The 18990-nt window shown below is 40.3% G+C and overlaps 1 protein-coding gene across 17 annotated transcripts in view; it reads right to left on the bottom strand.

Moving 5' to 3' along the window:
- Nucleotides 1-18990, bottom strand: part of DTNA (dystrobrevin alpha) — a 693791-nt gene that overhangs the window by 319002 nt on the left and 355799 nt on the right. For all 17 annotated transcript variants that reach the window (XM_086965704.1, XM_086965706.1, XM_086965705.1 and 14 more), the window contains exon 6: nucleotides 5756-5910. In XM_086965704.1, coding sequence (XP_086821830.1) covers nucleotides 5756-5910 — 155 coding nt within the window. The remainder of the gene's footprint in view (nucleotides 1-5755; nucleotides 5911-18990) is intronic.

Genomic DNA, 18990 nt, shown 5'->3' with positions numbered 1-18990 from the left:
CTCAGCTCACAGGTGGGGACATATGGAGACACCAGAGCTTGGATGTAGGAGGCGGCGAGCCGTGTCTAGTGCGAAACATGTAGCATAGGGCCTTGAACTTGATCCATTTGCCAACTCTTAGCCAGTGCAGTCTCTGCAACAGGGGAGAGATGGATGAGAATCACAGCATTTTGGATGATCTGCAAGTGGCGAATCACGGCTATGTCAGCACCCAGGTAGAGGGCATTCCCATAATGCAGCCCGGATGTGACCGAGGCTTGCAGCACAGTTCTCTGAGCAACTGGGGGGATCAGCTAGGGTATTTTCTTCAGCCATTTCAGCATGGAGAAGCAGGAGGCAGAGAGCTTTGAGACCTGTGGTATCAAGGAGAGATTTTTGACAATAATGAAACCGAGATTCTTCACTTTATCCACCAGCACGGGCAGTGGCCCCAGAATGGCAGGCCACTGGCTGACTCCCAAAGACCAGGGTTATTTCCCAGGTTCAGAACTTCAGTTTTATTTCCATTGAGTTTAAGGGCATTTTTGTTGATCCAGAGTGCGACATTAGCCATATCTTGCCCGAGGAGGGAGGGATCTTTATTACGAGTCTCGACTAGAGGGAAGATAACCTGAGAATCATCCTCATATCAGAAAACAATGAGACCAGACTCTTCGATCACATCCATCAAGGGGCGTCGATAAATGTTAAACAAAAGGGAGCTCAAAATGGACCCCTGCGGAACCTCAGAGGGTAGTGTTAGAGTAGTAGAACTGTTGTTTGCTGAAAAGACCTGAAAGGTTCGCTCCTTTAAAAAGGAGGACAACATTTCAAAGCAGTGTCAGCAATGCCTATAACCTCTAAACTATTCAAGAGAACAGAGTGTGAGATTGTGTCAAAGGCTCCACTTAGGTCTAAGAGGATAAGGGCAGCTGTCCCACCCGAGTCAAGTTCTTTCCTCAAAAAGTCAGTGACTCCGAGTAGGGTGGATTCCGTGCTGAAGCCTGCCCTGAAACCAGACTGGGAAGGGCGCAGCACTTGCACCTATGATGTTTTTAAACATGTGTCAAGCCTGCAATTGCAGGCCTGTGTGTGTGCAATGCACTTATGCTCAGGTTGGCCTTTCTAAACCACTGGCCAATCCAGAGATTTCCTTTCACTGATTGAGCACCCCTTGGGTAAGTCTTAATGAGTGAAACAAGGGGCAGGTGAAAGGCAGGGCAGGTACACATGTGTGTTCCCTTCCTAGGTAGTGAAGAATACCCTTGTGTTTTCACTACCTATGAGGTTTGCTCTTCCCATAGGTCAACATGGAAAAATGGTTGAAATTACTTTAAACTGCAATTGTGTCTTACAGTGTAGCAGCCTCATAATGTTTCCTATCATTGGATTCAAAATGACAAACCCTTTCCTATGGTAATAGTGAATTTGTCATTAATAGCTTAGAAATCCCACCTCTAGAAAGGGGGCATTTCCCTGGTCTAAAACTCTGTGTGTGCCTTTTACTTTGACTCCAGTCCATACTGAAGTCTGGGGAGCACCGCATGTCACCTTATTCAGCGACAAAACAGTAGATCAAATCCATATCTGTTGATTGGTCTCAGTGCTTCCACTCCAAGGAAGTGCTGGCAACACCAGTCCTTTGTTCCATGTCTTGGGGTAGAATGGTGTAGTAAACCATGTTGTATGCCTCATTGAGGTCTCAATGCATCTGGATTGCTTGTTCACCTTCAGCAAACATAGTGAGGTGTTCTCTCCTAATGCTGGCAAGGGTGGTTTTCATCCTCGCACTGGTTTGAAGTCCAGATTGTTGATCGAGAAGGATGATACTTTATTCAAAAAGTTGCTTATTTGTTTGTTACCTCTTTCTCTAGTAACTGCACACGTTTCCATCAGTAAATTGGAGTGTTTGAATTTTTGAGCCCCACTTATGTTGTCTTCCACATTTATGGCTATGAATGATGTAAATTTGTTTGCCTCCTAGAGAGGAGCAGTGGAGGAGGAAGATGTCACACCTGGATTGAACAGAATAACTTCTCGGTGTCTATCTATTAAAAAGTGCCAGGACTAAATCTAAACAGTTTTTACAATGCTCCTAATAGAACCAACAGAACACCATTTCTGTACATTATATACAATAACTGTCATTATATCAAATACAGTGCAAAAACTTGGTTTTGCACTGTATTTGATATAATGACAGTTATTGTATATAATGTACAGAAATGACTTTTTGATTCAGAAAATGATATAAAGAGACTATAAAGTAATATTTAGGTCTTCCTTCTTTATTTACTATAAGGATTTGCTACAGTACTTTGGAGGTGTTCTGTTGGTTCTATTAGGAGCATTGTAAAAAAACTGTTTGGATAAATCATTTGTTGTTCGAACCCGACAGAACCGTTATTTTCTAAATTACATATTACCCAGGTTCTGAGGGACACAGGGTCAACCCCGTTGTTTTTATAAAGGACTAAATCTAGGCAGCGTATTTTGGGTGCATCAGCTGTTATCCTTAAGGCTATCTCCTAGATGGGAGACAGCATAAGAGCCCCGGGTGCCAATCAAACCAAATTCTTCTCGGTGTTCTACTATTGCATTTTAATTTGCTAAGCAGAGTTTGATTCTTGCTACAATAACACTTGGCCTGTAATCCCCTTTCAAACTATAGTATTTGGCCATATGTACGAAACTTCCTGTTTGCATTCCCTAAATAGCGAATACTAAGAAATCACTATTTAGGAAATGTAAAATGGAATGTAGTGAATTAATGATTTCCTAATAACAATCCGTAGAAGGTCGCAATCGCTTTTAGGAAATTGCTATTTAGGAAATGCAAAACCATTAGTTCTTATGGGCCCTAGGTCCAAAGGTACAAATGGTTTTGCATTTCCAAATTTGCTATTTAATTTGGAAATGCAATAGCAATCATACATATGAGTCTAGGGCCCCCCTTACATCTAACAAAAAAAGTGGTGTGCATTTAAAGCATTCCAAGGGCCTTGGGGCGAGTGCGTGCACATGGCACTGAAAAAAGTGCATTTTGGATGCCCTTTTGCATAGTGTTTTTTTGTTTAAATCTTGTTATTAGGGTTTTACTTCACAGATTCCCATGTGGGACGTTAGACAGATCACAGGCCAATCATCACATATGTAATGGTTACACACCATCTACAGTTATAACACACCATTATCATTCAGGTTCCGTTCCTCCAGGTATGGTTACACATCATCTCTCATGTATCTGTTACTAGGTCGTCTCGTTACATGATGCTGCGCCGTGATGCATCCGGTCCCTTGGGCTGTATAATGGCGAGGACTGCTGTAACTTCCTCCCCTCTATCTGTGTATTATCATCCTTTACTGCGTGTCCAATCATTAGTACTCTGTGAACAGGTCGGCTTCCGAATCGCCGCCTGGAACTTAACTGGAAACCGTGGGAAGAAACGTCTCCCAAACGAGAGGGGAGGGGAGTACAAGGGGCGGGTGAGGACAAGTGGCTGTGGTGGGCGGTATGTGAGCCGGTTACTGACCTGAGGGGCGGGGTCGCGTGCAACCCAGGAGGGGGAATGAGCAATCTGTCATGGGGGTAGACAATAGTCTCAGTGGTATTGACTGCCTGTCCTATTCTATCCTTTTCACCGGGGGCATCACTCGGCTGGCATCGAGGCCTGTGACCTGGGGTGTTGGGAAGGGTTGCGAGGCGGGGGTTGTGTCGGCTCCGGTGCATCCTCTGCTGTTGTCTCTTTTTTAAATTGTATTAATAGTTGCGCCCACTCCATAGAGATTGGGTGTTTGCGTGTGTCTTTCACCTCTTCCTCTCTCAAGGTCTCTTCCGCTGCCCCCCATTTGTTCACCGCTCCCACCCAAGCTGCTTCTGGGGGTCCTGTAGGGGCTCTCCAGTGCATGTCTATGTTTCTTTTCGCTAGGAGAATAGCTAGGGATGTGAATCGCCACTACAGCTTTTCAGACTTTTTTTCCGGTAAATTCCTAAGGCGCACGCCTCCCATTTGGCCCTTTTGCATAGTTACCATCAAATTGGATTTGATAGTAATAGCATTTCCTAAATGCCCATTTCCCATTTAGGAAATGTTTTGATCATGTGCTTAGGAAATCGCAAATGGGAAATCCTTATTTGAGATCTCCTATTTTGATAATCACAAAATGTGAGTTCTACTGGGTAGAAATGCAATTTGCGATCGTGATTCTGCTTTTGTACATATGGAAAGCCATTTAGCCTTTCTTAACGGCCCGAAATAGCAACTAGGTCCATTAATAAATGTTAAACGGCTTTGTACATCAGGGGCCATATGTATCATTCAAAATTGCGATTGCAAATGCCGAAATTCGCAGAATTTCGCTGTTTGTGATCGCAATTAGGCTTAATGGTATGTATAAAAGAAAAAGTGCCTCGCAAAATAAGGAATCGCAATTCCTTATTTTGCGAATGCATTTAAGGAATTGCAATTCGCGATTCCTTAAATGGAATGTGTGAGGCACCCAAGTTGTGCGAATATGGCATAAGGAATTACGATTTCTTTTAAAAAATGCACATTTTAGCATTTTTCAAAGTGGCATGTATGTGCGCGACATGCATGTGCACCCATGCTCATTTCAGGGGTGCAACAGGGTGTCCTTTTGACACCCTGGCACACTTGAAATTGCATTCTCGATTTGCGATTCTTTAATTGAGAATCGCAAATTGAGAATGTCTTCCTATTCATTCCTATGGGCCTCTAGGCCCATAGAAATGAATGAGGAGGTATTCCTTAATTGCGAATTGCAATTTGCAATTAAGGAATATGTAGGATTCGCAAAATTTATTGCAAATCCTACATACATAGCGATTTGTGATTCTCTAATAGCGATTTGTCAAAAATTCGCTATTTGAGAATTGCAAAACCTAACATTGATACATATGGCTCCACGGCCTTTATTCTTTAAAAAAGAGCGTGGTTTCCTCCATCAACATTTGATACAGTCCTGTTACGCAATACTTTTATGAGAGCTACAAATGTTGAAATAAAGCAACAATTCGCCTTGCCCTCCACTCACACTGCAAATGTATAGCTCCAACACATGTATGCTTTACACATGAGACAGTCTAGAACTGTGTAATCACTTGCAATGCTCCAACTCAGAGCAGTCCTCAACGCAAACTCCAGACAGCCTAACATGACAAGAGGTACACCAGACGTGCTATACACACAACACACAACATAACATCCCATGACCTGGTCATTTCTGAAGACCATCTAAGACACATAACAAAACAATGTTTATGCACATGCAATGGAAATGCAGGCCGTCCATTAAACAGAGCAGATTCTTTTGTACGTTTGTGCATTGAGTTATAGCGTCAACCTCGCCGCGAGGCAATACGGCACAACACAGGGCAGAGTTATTACTTTTGTCAAAGATATCCTGGTTTTAGAAGGACATTTGTGTCTAATACCTAATAAGGCATTATCAGCTTCCCATGAATTGGGCAAAGGATGTGGCCTAACAGCTACAGGATCGACCTCGAGGCTGGGGCACCGGGTTCACTCTCGGCAGTGACGCTCAACATCCTGTGATTCTGGGCAAATCACTTTAATCTCCCCGTGCCTAACAAAAATGAATGTGTCCACCTGTGTAACGCAACTGGCGCTCTGATACCTTCGGGTCGAGTTCGCACTATATAGAACTCCAACACCCCCCCTCCTCCCCCCCCCCCCCAAAAAAAATAAAAAAACTTGCAGTGATAATTTCTTCTAGCACAGCACTTCTCCATTACCTGCTGGGCGAAGCACGACCGTGCGGACTGCTCCGTGTAACCAAAAGAAGGGCCTTCGAACACTGCAGTGGGAAGCTTCAGGACCTCGCGCAGAAACAGGTCGTATCTTTGATAAACCATCACTCCACTGGAGTCGGAAATCATGGAGAAAATATCTGGTGGCGAAAAACACAAACAGAAGATCGATGTAGGAAACAACAAAAGCAAAACGCGAAAATGTTTCTTAAATACACACATCAAATAAATATTCACGTAATCGTAGAGGGAACGATTCAGAAGATACTGCAATAACATGCCACATTTAATAAGTTTATAAATATAAATTTACAAGTGATCTATCATCTTGTGACATGGATAAAGGACGAACATGCTTCACAATTTCTCACAGGCTGACAGAAAACCCTGGCAGACTCCTCAGTCAATCGCCACTTGATGTATTCCGGAGTACATTGCAAAAGACATTGACTAGCCTGGTAAATTCAATCTCTTTTTATTAAAGTGAAAGTCTCTGCTCTCTGGCCTGAGGCATGCCAACGTTTATCATCAAACCCTTCCAGGGGAGGCATTAGACTCTTTATTCCCGTTTCAGGGGATGCACAGAGCGGTGATCTCATTTGAAAATGGCTACTGGGTTACAGGTTTGAGGTATTCTATGCCAACAGGAGGAACACAAAAATGCACAATGCAGATATCGTTTCACTGCTTTTGTCTCGTTTACTCCTATCATTTGTTTGATTTTTACATCTTGTATAAGATGTAACCCAGGGTATTCAATATCATTCAAGTCAATACAGAGATTGCCAAACTGCATAGCCTTTGCTTTGGCGTTAGTGCTACAACAGGACTAGTTTACTCTGAACATAGCTGTTGCGTGTACTTTTAAGGGGATCAGAGTACCCCAAGAAACATTCAGATAACAATGTCCTTATATAAGCAGTTGGGGACCAGAAACCACAAACTAACTTTCTGTGCAATTTTCTTTTTTGCTGAAGCTTGTCGGATGTGACAGTCAGGCGATTGCGAGTCAACAGTAGAAAATAACAAGCATTGGCAAAGCCAATAGGACTTGCTTATGCAGGAGCTATTTGTATTTGCTTTGCCAATGCATTTTAGCAATAGTGTACACCAGTGTGGCTGCTGTTCAGCATGGCTAAAAGTTAGAGGCGGAGAGAGTGGTGTTTATATGGACTGCCAGAGAAGAGAAGCGTGTCGTAGAGTGGGGTGGCTTGGAGTAGAGTGGGATGGCATGGAGTGGAGTGCGATGGAGTGGTGTAGAATTGAGAGGAGTGTCAAGCAGTGCCGCAGAGTGGAGTATTGTGGAGTAGAGTGGAGTGTTGAGGAGCAGAGCTGAGTGGCGTAGAGTGGAGTGCCGTAGAGTGTCCCGGAGTAGAGTGGTGTAGATTCGAGTAGAGTAGGGAAGGGTGGCACAGAATGGAGAAGATCAGTGTAGAGTAGCATATAGCAGAGTATCGTGCCATAGACTGGAATGCCAAACAGTGGAGGGGCAGGAAGTGGAGGGGCGAAGAGTGTCGCCGACTGAGTGTCATAGAGTGGAGTGGAGTAGAGTTGAGTGGAGTGGATTGTCGTAGAGTGGAGTACCATGGAGTGGAATGTCGTTGAATGGAGTGTCATAGAGTGAAGTGTCTAAGTGGAATGCCATGGAGTGGAGGGGCATGGAGTGTCATAGAACGCAGGGGTGTAGACAGTTGAGGGGCATAGAGTGCAGTTAAGTGTCATATAGTAGAGAGGTACAGAGTGGAGTAAAGTGTTTTAGAGTGAAGTAGAATGGCATAGAGTAGAGTGTAAAGGAGTGTTGTAGAGTTGAGTGTCATAGATTGGAGTGCCATAGAGTGGAGTGGCGTAGCGTGGGGTACAGTGGCTTAGAGTTAAGTGGTATAGAGTGGTGTAGGGTGTTATAGAGTGGCGTAGAGTGCCATGGAGTGGAGAAGTGTCAGAGTGGAGTGACATGAAGTGGAGGGGCACAGAGTGGAGTGCCGTGGTGTGGAGTGTTGTATAGTGTTATGGGTATGTTAGAGTGGTGTGGTAAAGAGTGTTGTAGGGAGGCATAGTGTGGTGTAGAGTGGGGTGTATTATAGTGCAGTAGAGTGGCCTAGAGAGAAGTGAAATAGAGTGGAGTAGAGTGTTGTAGAGTCAAGGGAGATAGAGTATCGTAGATTGACAGAGAATAGTAGAGTAGTGTGGTGGCGTAGAGTGGCATAGGGTGGAGTGGAGTAGAGTGGCTTTGAGAGGATTACAGAGTCATAGAATGGAATGGCATAGAGTGGAATAGTGTCGTAGAGTGGAGCGGCATAGAGTGGAGCATGTACGGTGTGGTAGTGCACTGCCATTAAAGCCAACACATTTTTAATTGAAATGACCACTACATTTGCACTGACATATAGTTTTACTGATATAACAATACAGCGCACAAATGATAATGTGTGGAAATGGCATCACCTAATGTATTGATTTGCTTTGATCGTATTCAAATATTTGTTCCCAGCACACTTTGACATTACAAAAAGAGTGCTTCATCGTGCTTTCCTAATTCTGAAATAGTCTGAAATATTTGCACAGTTAATTTACAAACATTTACATTTTGTTGTGTGCTACAAAAAGACTTTAGTAAGTAAAATACATTTGAAGAGAGCACAGTACCCAAATGTGCCATGATGCTAGCAAATCCCAGTAGCTGCAACAGAGGCAGACCGAACAAATTAAAAAAGATGAGAAAACCCTACACAGAATCAAAGAAAAAAGCCACCCCTTTTCACACACCCAGATTGACAGATTCTCTCACTTTGAAGTGAGAGAAGGGAAAATAAACACCAAGCTTCCTCGGAAGACAAAGCCCGACATTTGAACTTTGTCTTCGAATGCACAACAAATGTGACAAGAAACAAAATTTAAAGGCCTGTAAACAGAAAGAGAACACTGTGGAAGAATATAGTAAACAAAGTATTCTCCATGAGATGAACTAAGTCAAGATGGACAGCCTAAAACAAATAAAGCCAGCAAACAGATAGCAAGCAAATCTGAGTTATAAACCTCAAAGCCAATGGTAAGCAAAGGGAGAAATGTTTTCCGAGGTCAGCATTCTGAATGTTCCCAATATGTGTTTATTAAACCAGGCAGCTGAGTTGTCTGGTAGGTTTCAATCTAAAAAAAAGCAGTGTCAAAAAGAACAGAGGGATAGATATGAAATGTATCAAATAATTAACTACATTACATAAAAAGCGCAGAACAGCGGTTATGTCTGGCAATGTAATTGAAATCTGCAGTTGTGGGGGGTTGTGGCTTGGAGCCCGGAGAGCATACGGCTTCCCCGTAGGGCTCCGGACAAGAGGAGGAGATGACGGTCAGGAAGGCTGTTGAACGTGAAGGACAGGAGAGGCACCGGTATGTGAGGGGCCCCATACCTAAATACGCACATTTTTGCATATTTATATGCGATGAAAAGGCAGCATTTGATGCTTTAAGCCCGGAGGCGGGTTCGCGATACCGCGACAGCCATTTTGTTTTTGTAATGCACAACGGCAGTGTTTACTCGTCCTAACGCTATGAAAACGTTCTAACTACAACATTCTTCATCCCTTTTCAAATTGGGAATGTCTCACTGTGAATTCATGCATTTTCACCCGTTTTAGCGGCAAACTCAGCTTTTCTTTACTTCTTGCATTCTCTACCTGAAGCGACTACAATCGCCATTTTACTTGTTACAAAGTTTTTCAACAGCGGACGGCTGAGGAGATAAATGCAAATGTAAGTCAATGAACATTCAGTTTGTCACTTATAGCCTCACAAGGTATCTTTTTGACTTGCCAGCACAGATATTATAACTGGGTTGTTTATACATTCAGCTTGAGATGTATTGGGCACTAATTGCGGCATAAATGCTCACAAGGGAGGCTGTGGTGATTGCTGATATGTGAAGTGTTAAGTCTTTCCTGAAATGTGAATTAGCCAGGAATATTCTCTCAGCACTTGACACGCTTTCCGAGTTCTCTTGATGCCTCACTCTGATGGTTCCTGACTTATAGGCTCAATACTTGATGGGCAGAAAGAAAGGGTCTTCTTTTAACACAATCAAACCAACACATGTTTTTATTAAAAATTCGAAACTGTTCTCGGAGCTCTCACAATTGGAGAATTCTGGTTCTTTGGAGTCTTAAGATGATAGCGGCATAATGGATCAAGCACGTCCTGCACCTGGAACACCAAACTTAAAGCACCTTAAACAGGATCCACCTTCTCCTCCCAAAACAGATTCTTCAGTTTCCATGGATCTATTATTGCAAGAAATAAGAGATCTTAGACCCTTTATGGAGGAAACCAACTCTAAGTTGCAATTTCTCTCTGACAGCTGGTCACAACTTGACACCAGAATCTCGGCTATGGAACATAGAGTTTCAGCATTGAACGAAATCTCCAAAATTGTTTCTTTCATGCAGTCGCAAGTATTAACACTCCAAAAACAAGTCGAGGACTTAGAAAACCGCAACCGGAGGAACAACCTACGTATTTATGGTTTGAATGAAGGAATCGAAGGATCAGACCCTATCTCTCTTTCCAAATCTTTTCTTTCCAAGGTTCTACACATGCCAGAGGATACCACTTTGAACATTCAACACGCTCACAGACTGGGCAGAGTTTCTAGCAGCTCCTCTCCCTCGCAAAGACCCAGAGGTGTTATTATCTATTTCTTATAATACACAGATCTGTTGTGAGTTTTGGCTGCTGCTAAGAATGCGAAGCGGAGTTTATGGTCTGGTTCCACACTATTTTTTGCGCAGGATTACTCAAGAGCTACAGCAGCTAGGCACAAGGCTTTCCTCGACATGAGATCAGATCTTAGGGCTATGGGAGCACAATATGGTCTCTTTCCAGAGCTCCACATAGTCATTCGTTTCAGGGTTGCGGCTATTTACCTTTATTATTCTTCAGATTTGTTGTCTTTGTTCATATATTAAGGTTACATATTTCACCAAGTTCATTTATTCTCTTGTGTTTTCTTTTGCTTCACCCTTTACCTAAACATTGTTGTTCACAGTGTGACTTATCCCTTCCTTGGCGTTCCGGTCCCTGCCCGAGACTACGTTTGTTCCATGTGGTTCCACCTACCCTCGCTTTCATGTTCCCTTATTGTAAGTATGTTTCTTGTTTTGTCTTATGTCTTTGGTTCTGTTGTACAGTTCTCCTTTTGTTGTTACTATGGTGACTGTTGTTTACTAACCTACCCTCATTTTCCTCTTTTACTGTTTTTTTCTTCGAGTTGTTTTCCGCTTTGTATATTGCATTACATTCCTATACTCCTTTTCACATTCAATTCTTTTTTTGCGATTGATCTCTCATATTACTCATGTTTTTGTTTAAGCTTTCTCTGTCCTTTTATTGTCATTGATATGTTTGTCATCTTACTCTTGGTCTTAAGTCTTGTTTTGTGGATTCATGTCTCGTCCCAGGATGATACCACCAATCTTCTTATTTCCTCTTATTTGTTCAAAGTTATAAATATTTCTGTCGTTAAATTCACAAACAGTTATCAGGCATTTCTTGTTATATGCATTATACCATACTTTACTACTTTGTTCCTTTCTCATTTACTCTCTCCATGTACTTTTATCCATCAGATCAATATCTTTTTTCATCATCATACTTACTTCTCTGCGGTCTCTTTTCCTCTATGTTATGTACTCATTTCACTTTTTGCTTTCTTCAAAATCTCTTCTAATACTAACCGCAACTTATGCAATGAATTGGATTTTGGCGTTTTAAGCCTGTTTTTTTTGTATTTGCCGATTGAATTCTTTCTTATGTCTACTCATTTACTTTTCTTATGTTTTATTGGCCTAAAGTTTTCCTCTCTTTCTTCACTCTTTCTATTTTTCTTTTTTATATAACTATACAATTTTTTCATCAATGGCTTGGGCTTTTGTATTGTAAGTTTGGTGCATTTTCCTGTTGCACTTCCTATCTTACTGAATTGGATTGTTGCATTCTGAAGTTTTTCATCCCATTTTTGTATCCCATGTCACTTAAGTTAGTCTCATGGAACATTAGCGGTCTAAATTCTCCTATTAAGAGACAAAGAGTGTTATCACAATTGGCTAAATTGAATACTGACATTTTATTTTACAGGAAACTCACCTCACAGATATTGAATCTCTAAAATTAAAAAGGGGAGGGTGGGTGAGGCTTATTTTTCCTCAGGTGATGGTAAACGAAATGGAGTGGTGATATTGTGCGGTAAGTCTTTACCAATAAAATTGTTATCGCAAGAGTCAGATGATGAGGGGAGATGGGTCATTGTTAAATTATGACTAAAAGGCGTTCTAATCTCTCTCCTTAATGTTTATACACCTACAGGAGGAGATGCCTCCATTTGGCCTGCTCTAGCAAAACGTATTTCTCAGTGTATTGATGATAACTTTATCCTAGCTGGAGACTGTAACCAAGTGTTTGATCCCTTTTTAGATAGGAATTCCAAAGTATCCTTCGTACCCAACAAATCACATAAATCCTTCACTTACACTATACAACAACATAAATTGCTTGATGCTTGGCGTCTATGCAACCCAACGACTAGGGAATATATTCTTTTTATTCTTCTATCCACCATACCCAATCAAGAATTGAATACGTTTTTGTATCCCATAACATCTCACAATCCCTTACTCATGCAGAAATTGGCCCTATTCTTTTATCAGATCATGCACCTGTTTCCAATGGTTTTGATATTCTTCCCAAGAATAATGCTCCCAAGAGATGGCGTTTTAATAATGCAATCCTTTTAGATTCCAAATTCACCAAGACTTTTGCTTCATTCTCTGTGGAATATTTTGAGAGAAATAACTTAGACTCCCTTTCTCCTGTAATCATTTGGGACGCCTTTAAGGCATCAGCTAGAGGTTTTATTTTAGATTATGTAGCGAAGAAACGAAAAGCTGCACGCAAGATAACCAACGATCTTCTTCAAGATATTAAGGCATTGGAACATTCATACTGTACGTCACATTCAGAAGTATGTTTAAAAGCCCTCATTCAAGCTAAGTTGGAATTCAACAAAAAATCGACAGACGATGCTTTACTTTATTTATTAAAAGCTAGTGCAAAATTTTACTGCAGTAAAAGCAAAGCAGATAAAATCTTAGCCAACTACTTAAAGATCCGCAAAAACAGACTAAACATCGAATCTGTCTTTGATGAGCACTCAGTTTTAAAATTCAAAGATGCCGATATTTTACAAGAATTCTCTCTTTTTTACAAATCCTTATACTCTTCAGAAACCCAACCATCAGACCATTTACTTTCACAATTCTTTTCTACCATCCAAAAACCTTCGGACATTTCCCAGCACGAACTAGTAAAGGCCCTTTAGATGCTCAAAAAACGACAAGGCTCCTGGCCCAGATGGATTTACTGTTGAATTTTACACCCACTTTTCTTCACTTCTAATACCCAAATTACATTCACCTATAACTTCTTTTGCTGCTCAAAAATCTCTTCTGGATCATTTTCTGAAGCCCACATTTGTCTTATTCCTAAAGAAGGTAAAGACTCCAAATACTGCAAAAATTATAGACCAATTTCGATGGTCAATATTGATAAAAAACAATTATTCCAAAACTTTAGCCATACGTCTTGACTCATACCTCCCAAAGTTATTAGGTACAGAACAATATGGATTCGTCAAGGGGCGGGTCATTACCGACAACACAAGACTTTTTTGACGTTCTATCAAAACCTTCTTGTCTTAATCACCCTATGGCAGCAATTACACTTGATGCTGAAAAGGCCTTTGCCAGGGTTGAGTGGAAATATCTTTTTTATACCCTTAAGTGGTTTGGATTTGGCCCCAACTTTATAACTTTATTATCCCTCTCTATTGTAATCCCCATGCAGCAATTTGTGCTAATGACTTGATCTCATCATTTTTTTTATTTAAATGGAGGGGTACGCCAAGGTTATCCTCTTTCTCCTTTTCTTTTTAACCTGGCTTTAGAACCGTTCTTATCCTAAATACGTCAGAATCAGAATATTTATGGTTTCCAAACATCAAATGTTCACGTAAAACTTGCAGCCTATGCTGATGATATTCTCTAATTTATGTCCAAACCAAAAGAAACAATACCAGCCTTTTTAATGGAAGTGAAATCATACTTGCTTATTTCTGGATACAAATTCAACAATGATAAATGCGAAATATTGCCACTAACAAAACATACATTTAGTTCGCAATTCCAAGCCTCTCAATTTAAATGGAGCCCTACTCACATCAAATATTTAGGTTCACACTTTACCCCCTCAATCTGACCTTATGTATGAATAAATGCCTTCAAAAAATATCAGATCTGACCTCTAAGTGGCATCCCTTTTATTTGTCTTGGTGGGGTCGCCTGGATACCATAAAGATGATGTTGTCACCCACAGTATTGTATACTATTTCGAATATCCCAATTCCCTTTACTTCCAAATCTATTAAAAAAAATCAATTCCATCTTATCTTCTTTCTTATGGAATAATAAGAAACCCGCATGTCTTTCTTATAACCAGTACGCCCCAAAAACATAGGGTGGAGTTAATTTCCCAGATTTCCAGGCTTATCATACAGCTTTCTTATTGCGTCAAGCCTCTCTGTGGTTGCTTGACTCTGTAGATAACTGTCCTCTCTGGACCTCAATTGAGCGCCTATTTATGTCTCCATATTCATTTTGTGAATATCTCTCTTTCTCACGTAAGCCACAATCCATTTCCACTCCTGTTTTGAAACAGACTTCTAAACTACTTGACTTATCTACCCGTTCTCCTCCTGTTTCCAACGATTCTTTTTTTAATTCCACAATTTGGCATAATAAGGATTTATTGACTCATAATAAACCCTTTTATTTGAGGACTTGGAGAGACAGAGGTTTGCTATGTATTCATCAATTATTCTCAAACTCAGAATTTTTACCTTTTGCCATGCTTATGAGGGCATTTAACTTACCAACTTCCTTTATTCATAAATACAATATACTTAAACATGCTGTATTCGAAGCTTACTCTCATTTTCCTGATACACTAGCTATCTCCCATAACTCAGACTCTTCTTTACGACTCCATACCTTATTAATGACCAAACCCACAGCTCCTACTATTTACAAACACCTACAAGCCACTGACATTGATAGACAGAAAACAAAAATTGAAGCGGCATGGGAAAAAGATTTAGCTGTATGTTGGCCAATTTTACTATGGAAAAGCATATGGTCCAAAATACGCAAAACTTCTAGAGCAGCTAACACCACACAAACATTATTCTTTGTATATAATGGACTTTTGTTTACCCCAACCATTTTATGTAAACGATTTTCGTCCATCCCGGATACTTGTTGGACCTGCTCTTCTCCTAATGCTGAAATATTTCATATGGTGCTCCTTTGCCCATTAGTACACATATTTTGGATGCAAGTATAGTCACAAATTAATTTGGTATATGACACTACTTTCCCCTTTTCTGTTACTCATATTTTTCTGGGTAGCCTTTCCTCTACCTGGGAAGGGTTTGCACTCAATGTTAAGATTATCGATATGTTTATAGCGATTGCCTTTCAACAAATTACTGTTAATTGGAAAGATTTTTTGAAGATTTCATATAAAACTTGTTGGTAAACTGTTTGCCATAATCACAGGATAGATACTGCCTTTGAATACCCACCTCAAATGGCTAAAAAAACGTGTTGACTTGTGGGGCCCATTTCCAAAATTCATTTATAATAGTGCTAAGAAATGCTCTTTACCAAGACCATCTCAACAGGAGGTTCCCAAACCACCCTGACTCCCCTAATGGTTCATTTGTTTATTTTCTTTCATATTTCCTATACTGCATATTTGTTTTACTCAATGTTCCCTTTTATGATCTGCTTATGTATTGTTAGCCCATTTCCGTTTCTGTTCAAAGATAAGATTGGACTGTGATGTTATACCATTTATAACATATACTCTGTATGGTCACCTTGTTTCTTTTCAATAAAATTATTTTGAACTTTAAAAAAGAACTGCAGTTGTATGATTTGAGACGTGATAAACATCAGTACAGATGGGGTGAGCCATAGTAAAAAGTGATGATTACAGGCTTACAAGATCTGTAGAGAAATATAAAAATATCTTGATGGATCATATGAGCTACACCAAGGTCACCAAAGAGCAGAGACTGAAAATTGAATGATCTAGTTGGGCTAGGTCGTGAGCTGGAGTGGCACTAGCTGCCATAGGCAATTGTAGATGATCCGCCATGGTACAAAGGATCAACTAATCATTCTGTGGTGTTGGGGATGTTTAGTCTATAAATGCCAGAAATCTCAGATTGAAAGATCTAATGATTTCAAATTTTAACCATCCAACAAAGAAGAATGTAGAGGGCTTGTGGGCATTATGAAAATGTCTTCCAAAATAGAGCAGGTTTGGAACAAAAATGCTAGGCTTTTGTTTACGGGAGAGAAATGTAGGACATTTAAAATGATTATGCACACAAAAGTGAAGGTCCAAGCTATGTCAGGGACTGAGCTATATCTTAGTTAGAGAATACGTTTTTACTTACAGCAGATAAATGTAGGGTGTTTAAAACGAGCATAGAAAAACAGAAGGTCCTAGCTGCTTCTAGGGCAAACATGTGACCCCAGTTTAAGTGTTTCTTGACATTAAGTGTATATAACCATTCAACATTAGAGCCGACAGCTCATGACATCCAACAGGAGGGAGATCAGAAGAATCAAAACCCTTCAGGGATCTCAGAGACTCAGCAGGACCCAATCAGGAAATGAGGGATATAGGTCTCAAAAGAGTGCATGATGGAGAGTCATAGGGAGGTGGTGGGGAGGGGGTCTGTGCAGTAAATCACAGCCAGTTCACTCCTGATTGTTGGTAGGCACTTATAATTCTCTAACGGTGTCACACCTAGTCACAGTCATGGTTCAGGGTTTCTTTATAGCAGGAGAACAGGGTGGCAACTTCGTTGGTAGCCAAGGGTTGTAGCAAAACCTCAATGAACTGCAAATAAACAGCTTTTGCTGATCAGATTGTCCCAATGTCGGGGGCACCCTGGAAACTGTTGGCACCCAATGGAAATAGTTGCACCCTGGCTTATAGTCAGGTGACCCTGGAATATTGGTAACTTGAGAAGACAAGAGTTGCCGCCAACCTGATTCATTAGAAGAACTCAGCTGTTTCCAAAAGGCCTCTCACTGTGAGTGTTCAGAAGGAGGGTAAGCTGCCACTGTTGTAGCTTTTTTTTACATGTGAAAATGTGTATTATCGTGTGAAGAATATATTTGAAAATTGATGGTTTAATGATTTCTTGGGATTTTTCTTAGACTTGCATAATTATGCAACGTTTTCTGTATTAGTGTATTAGGGGCTTCTTTGCAATTCATGCATTTTTCTCTGTATCACATTTACTAATGATTCTTTAATAAATCTATGTTTGCCTTTTTTGGATTTAGAACTCGATTATTAACGGGTCCTCATTCAATTTGTTTTATTCTGCTGAAATGTATATTTTTCGCGAGGAACGTAGTGTCTAACCACTAGAACTACTGAAGATTCTGGGGCTGAATTAATTGGGTGAAAATTGGGGTGTTCGAAATATTGGGGATCAAGTTATTGAGGTTTGGCTTCCATACCACTTTGAAACACCAAGTGGAATCTGGATTTTTCATACTGTCAAGAAATAAAGAAATACGCTGCTTCATTCTTTCCAATGAAAGTCCAAATACTGTAATATTCAAAAGGAAAGTTGACTAATTAAAGACAAACAAGTGGGCAGAGGTCCCAGCAGAAATTCTTGCACGTGAAAAAAATTACCAAAGCAAGGCACAAGAAGAAATGCATTACTGCCTCATTACAGTTCAATGAAAGGCAAACTCGTGTTGTTTGCTTTAATTCAAAACAGGGTTATATGAAGTTAGTCCAACTCATCTTCAAGGAGTACATTTCTTTACCATATACATTCTTTTAAAGCCAATCTAACATTCTATGGATTAAAATCAAATGTTTGAAAAAAAAAGAAAAGGAAATGACTGCATCGAATCGTGAAACACTTCCTTTAGGTACTTCTCTAAAATACACTTTTCAAATTGCCTCTTAATTCAGAAGGATTCAAAAGAGATCTCCACTCTTGAAAGCATAGTGAATAAGAACTATTCTCATTTCAAAGCAAATTACAGAAACCGACTTCATAATGCTGTTCTATTTCTAGATGTGATTCCTAGAATTGTATCTCACAAGGTGTGACCAAATGCCAGCAATGCTGTGACTGAAGACCACCTCCACATCATAAAGAGACCAATTCAAAAGTAATCAAGTTAGTGCTCAAGGTCTGACCTGGGTCCAATGATTCTGAGGCATCATCTTCATTTAAAATGTAGATTATGTGATACCTAGCCAAACTATAACAATAATTGAACAGCAAACAACACACGATTTTCCACTGTCAAAGGTGAATATATATACTTTTGGTATTGTTCATGGACGCCAACTGAACCAGACTTTTATTGGGGAGTATTTACATTCATTTTCCTTAGTGTTTTTTTAAAGCCTTTTTTAACGTATGTTATTTAGTTCCACACCTGACATTAAGATGAGTTTTACAAAGGAATTAAAATTAAAACTTCGCTGTCTAGTCTAGGGATTCAATGTCATTCTTTAACACTGCTGCCCGACCTAGCCCCATTAATTCCATAAGTTTTATTTAGTTCACATACCATCATCATCTATAGGGTTTGAACATCATACATGTGTATTGGAGGAGGGTCTTTTTGGAAAGTGCATTAAAACAGCATATTTAACCTTTTTCTGTACTCTGGTAATGCCACTGGTTCCAATTGTTAAACTTTGATTGAGTATATCATTCTTTAATTATGTATCCACGTCTTTAAAGCCACCCGGACAATGTGTTGTCTTCCTATATATGCAGGACCAGGTGTAGGGTCTTTGGAACAATGTCTAACTTTACATCTGCTTATCAGTAAATGCACTGAAGCCAAATCCTGTCCTTTATACTTTTCTGTTATTGACCTGTCGTGCGGCTTCAATAGTGTGAATAGATCTAAGTTATGGACATCACTGCTGGGCAAAGGCCAAGGCAAAGATCTGGTTGACTTTCTCCAATTCGACCTTTTAGCCTCAGTCAGATTTAGGGAAAATGGGGAATGTTCTAGATCTTTCGACTTAGCTCGCCGGGTGTGAGATAAGGGTGA

This window comes from Lissotriton vulgaris, chromosome 4_1, assembly GCF_964263255.1.
Source record: "Lissotriton vulgaris chromosome 4_1, aLisVul1.2, whole genome shotgun sequence".
Classification (NCBI taxonomy): domain Eukaryota; kingdom Metazoa; phylum Chordata; class Amphibia; order Caudata; family Salamandridae; genus Lissotriton; species Lissotriton vulgaris.
Note: the sequence above shows the minus strand (reverse complement) of the source record. Positions and strands in the feature narration are given on the sequence as shown.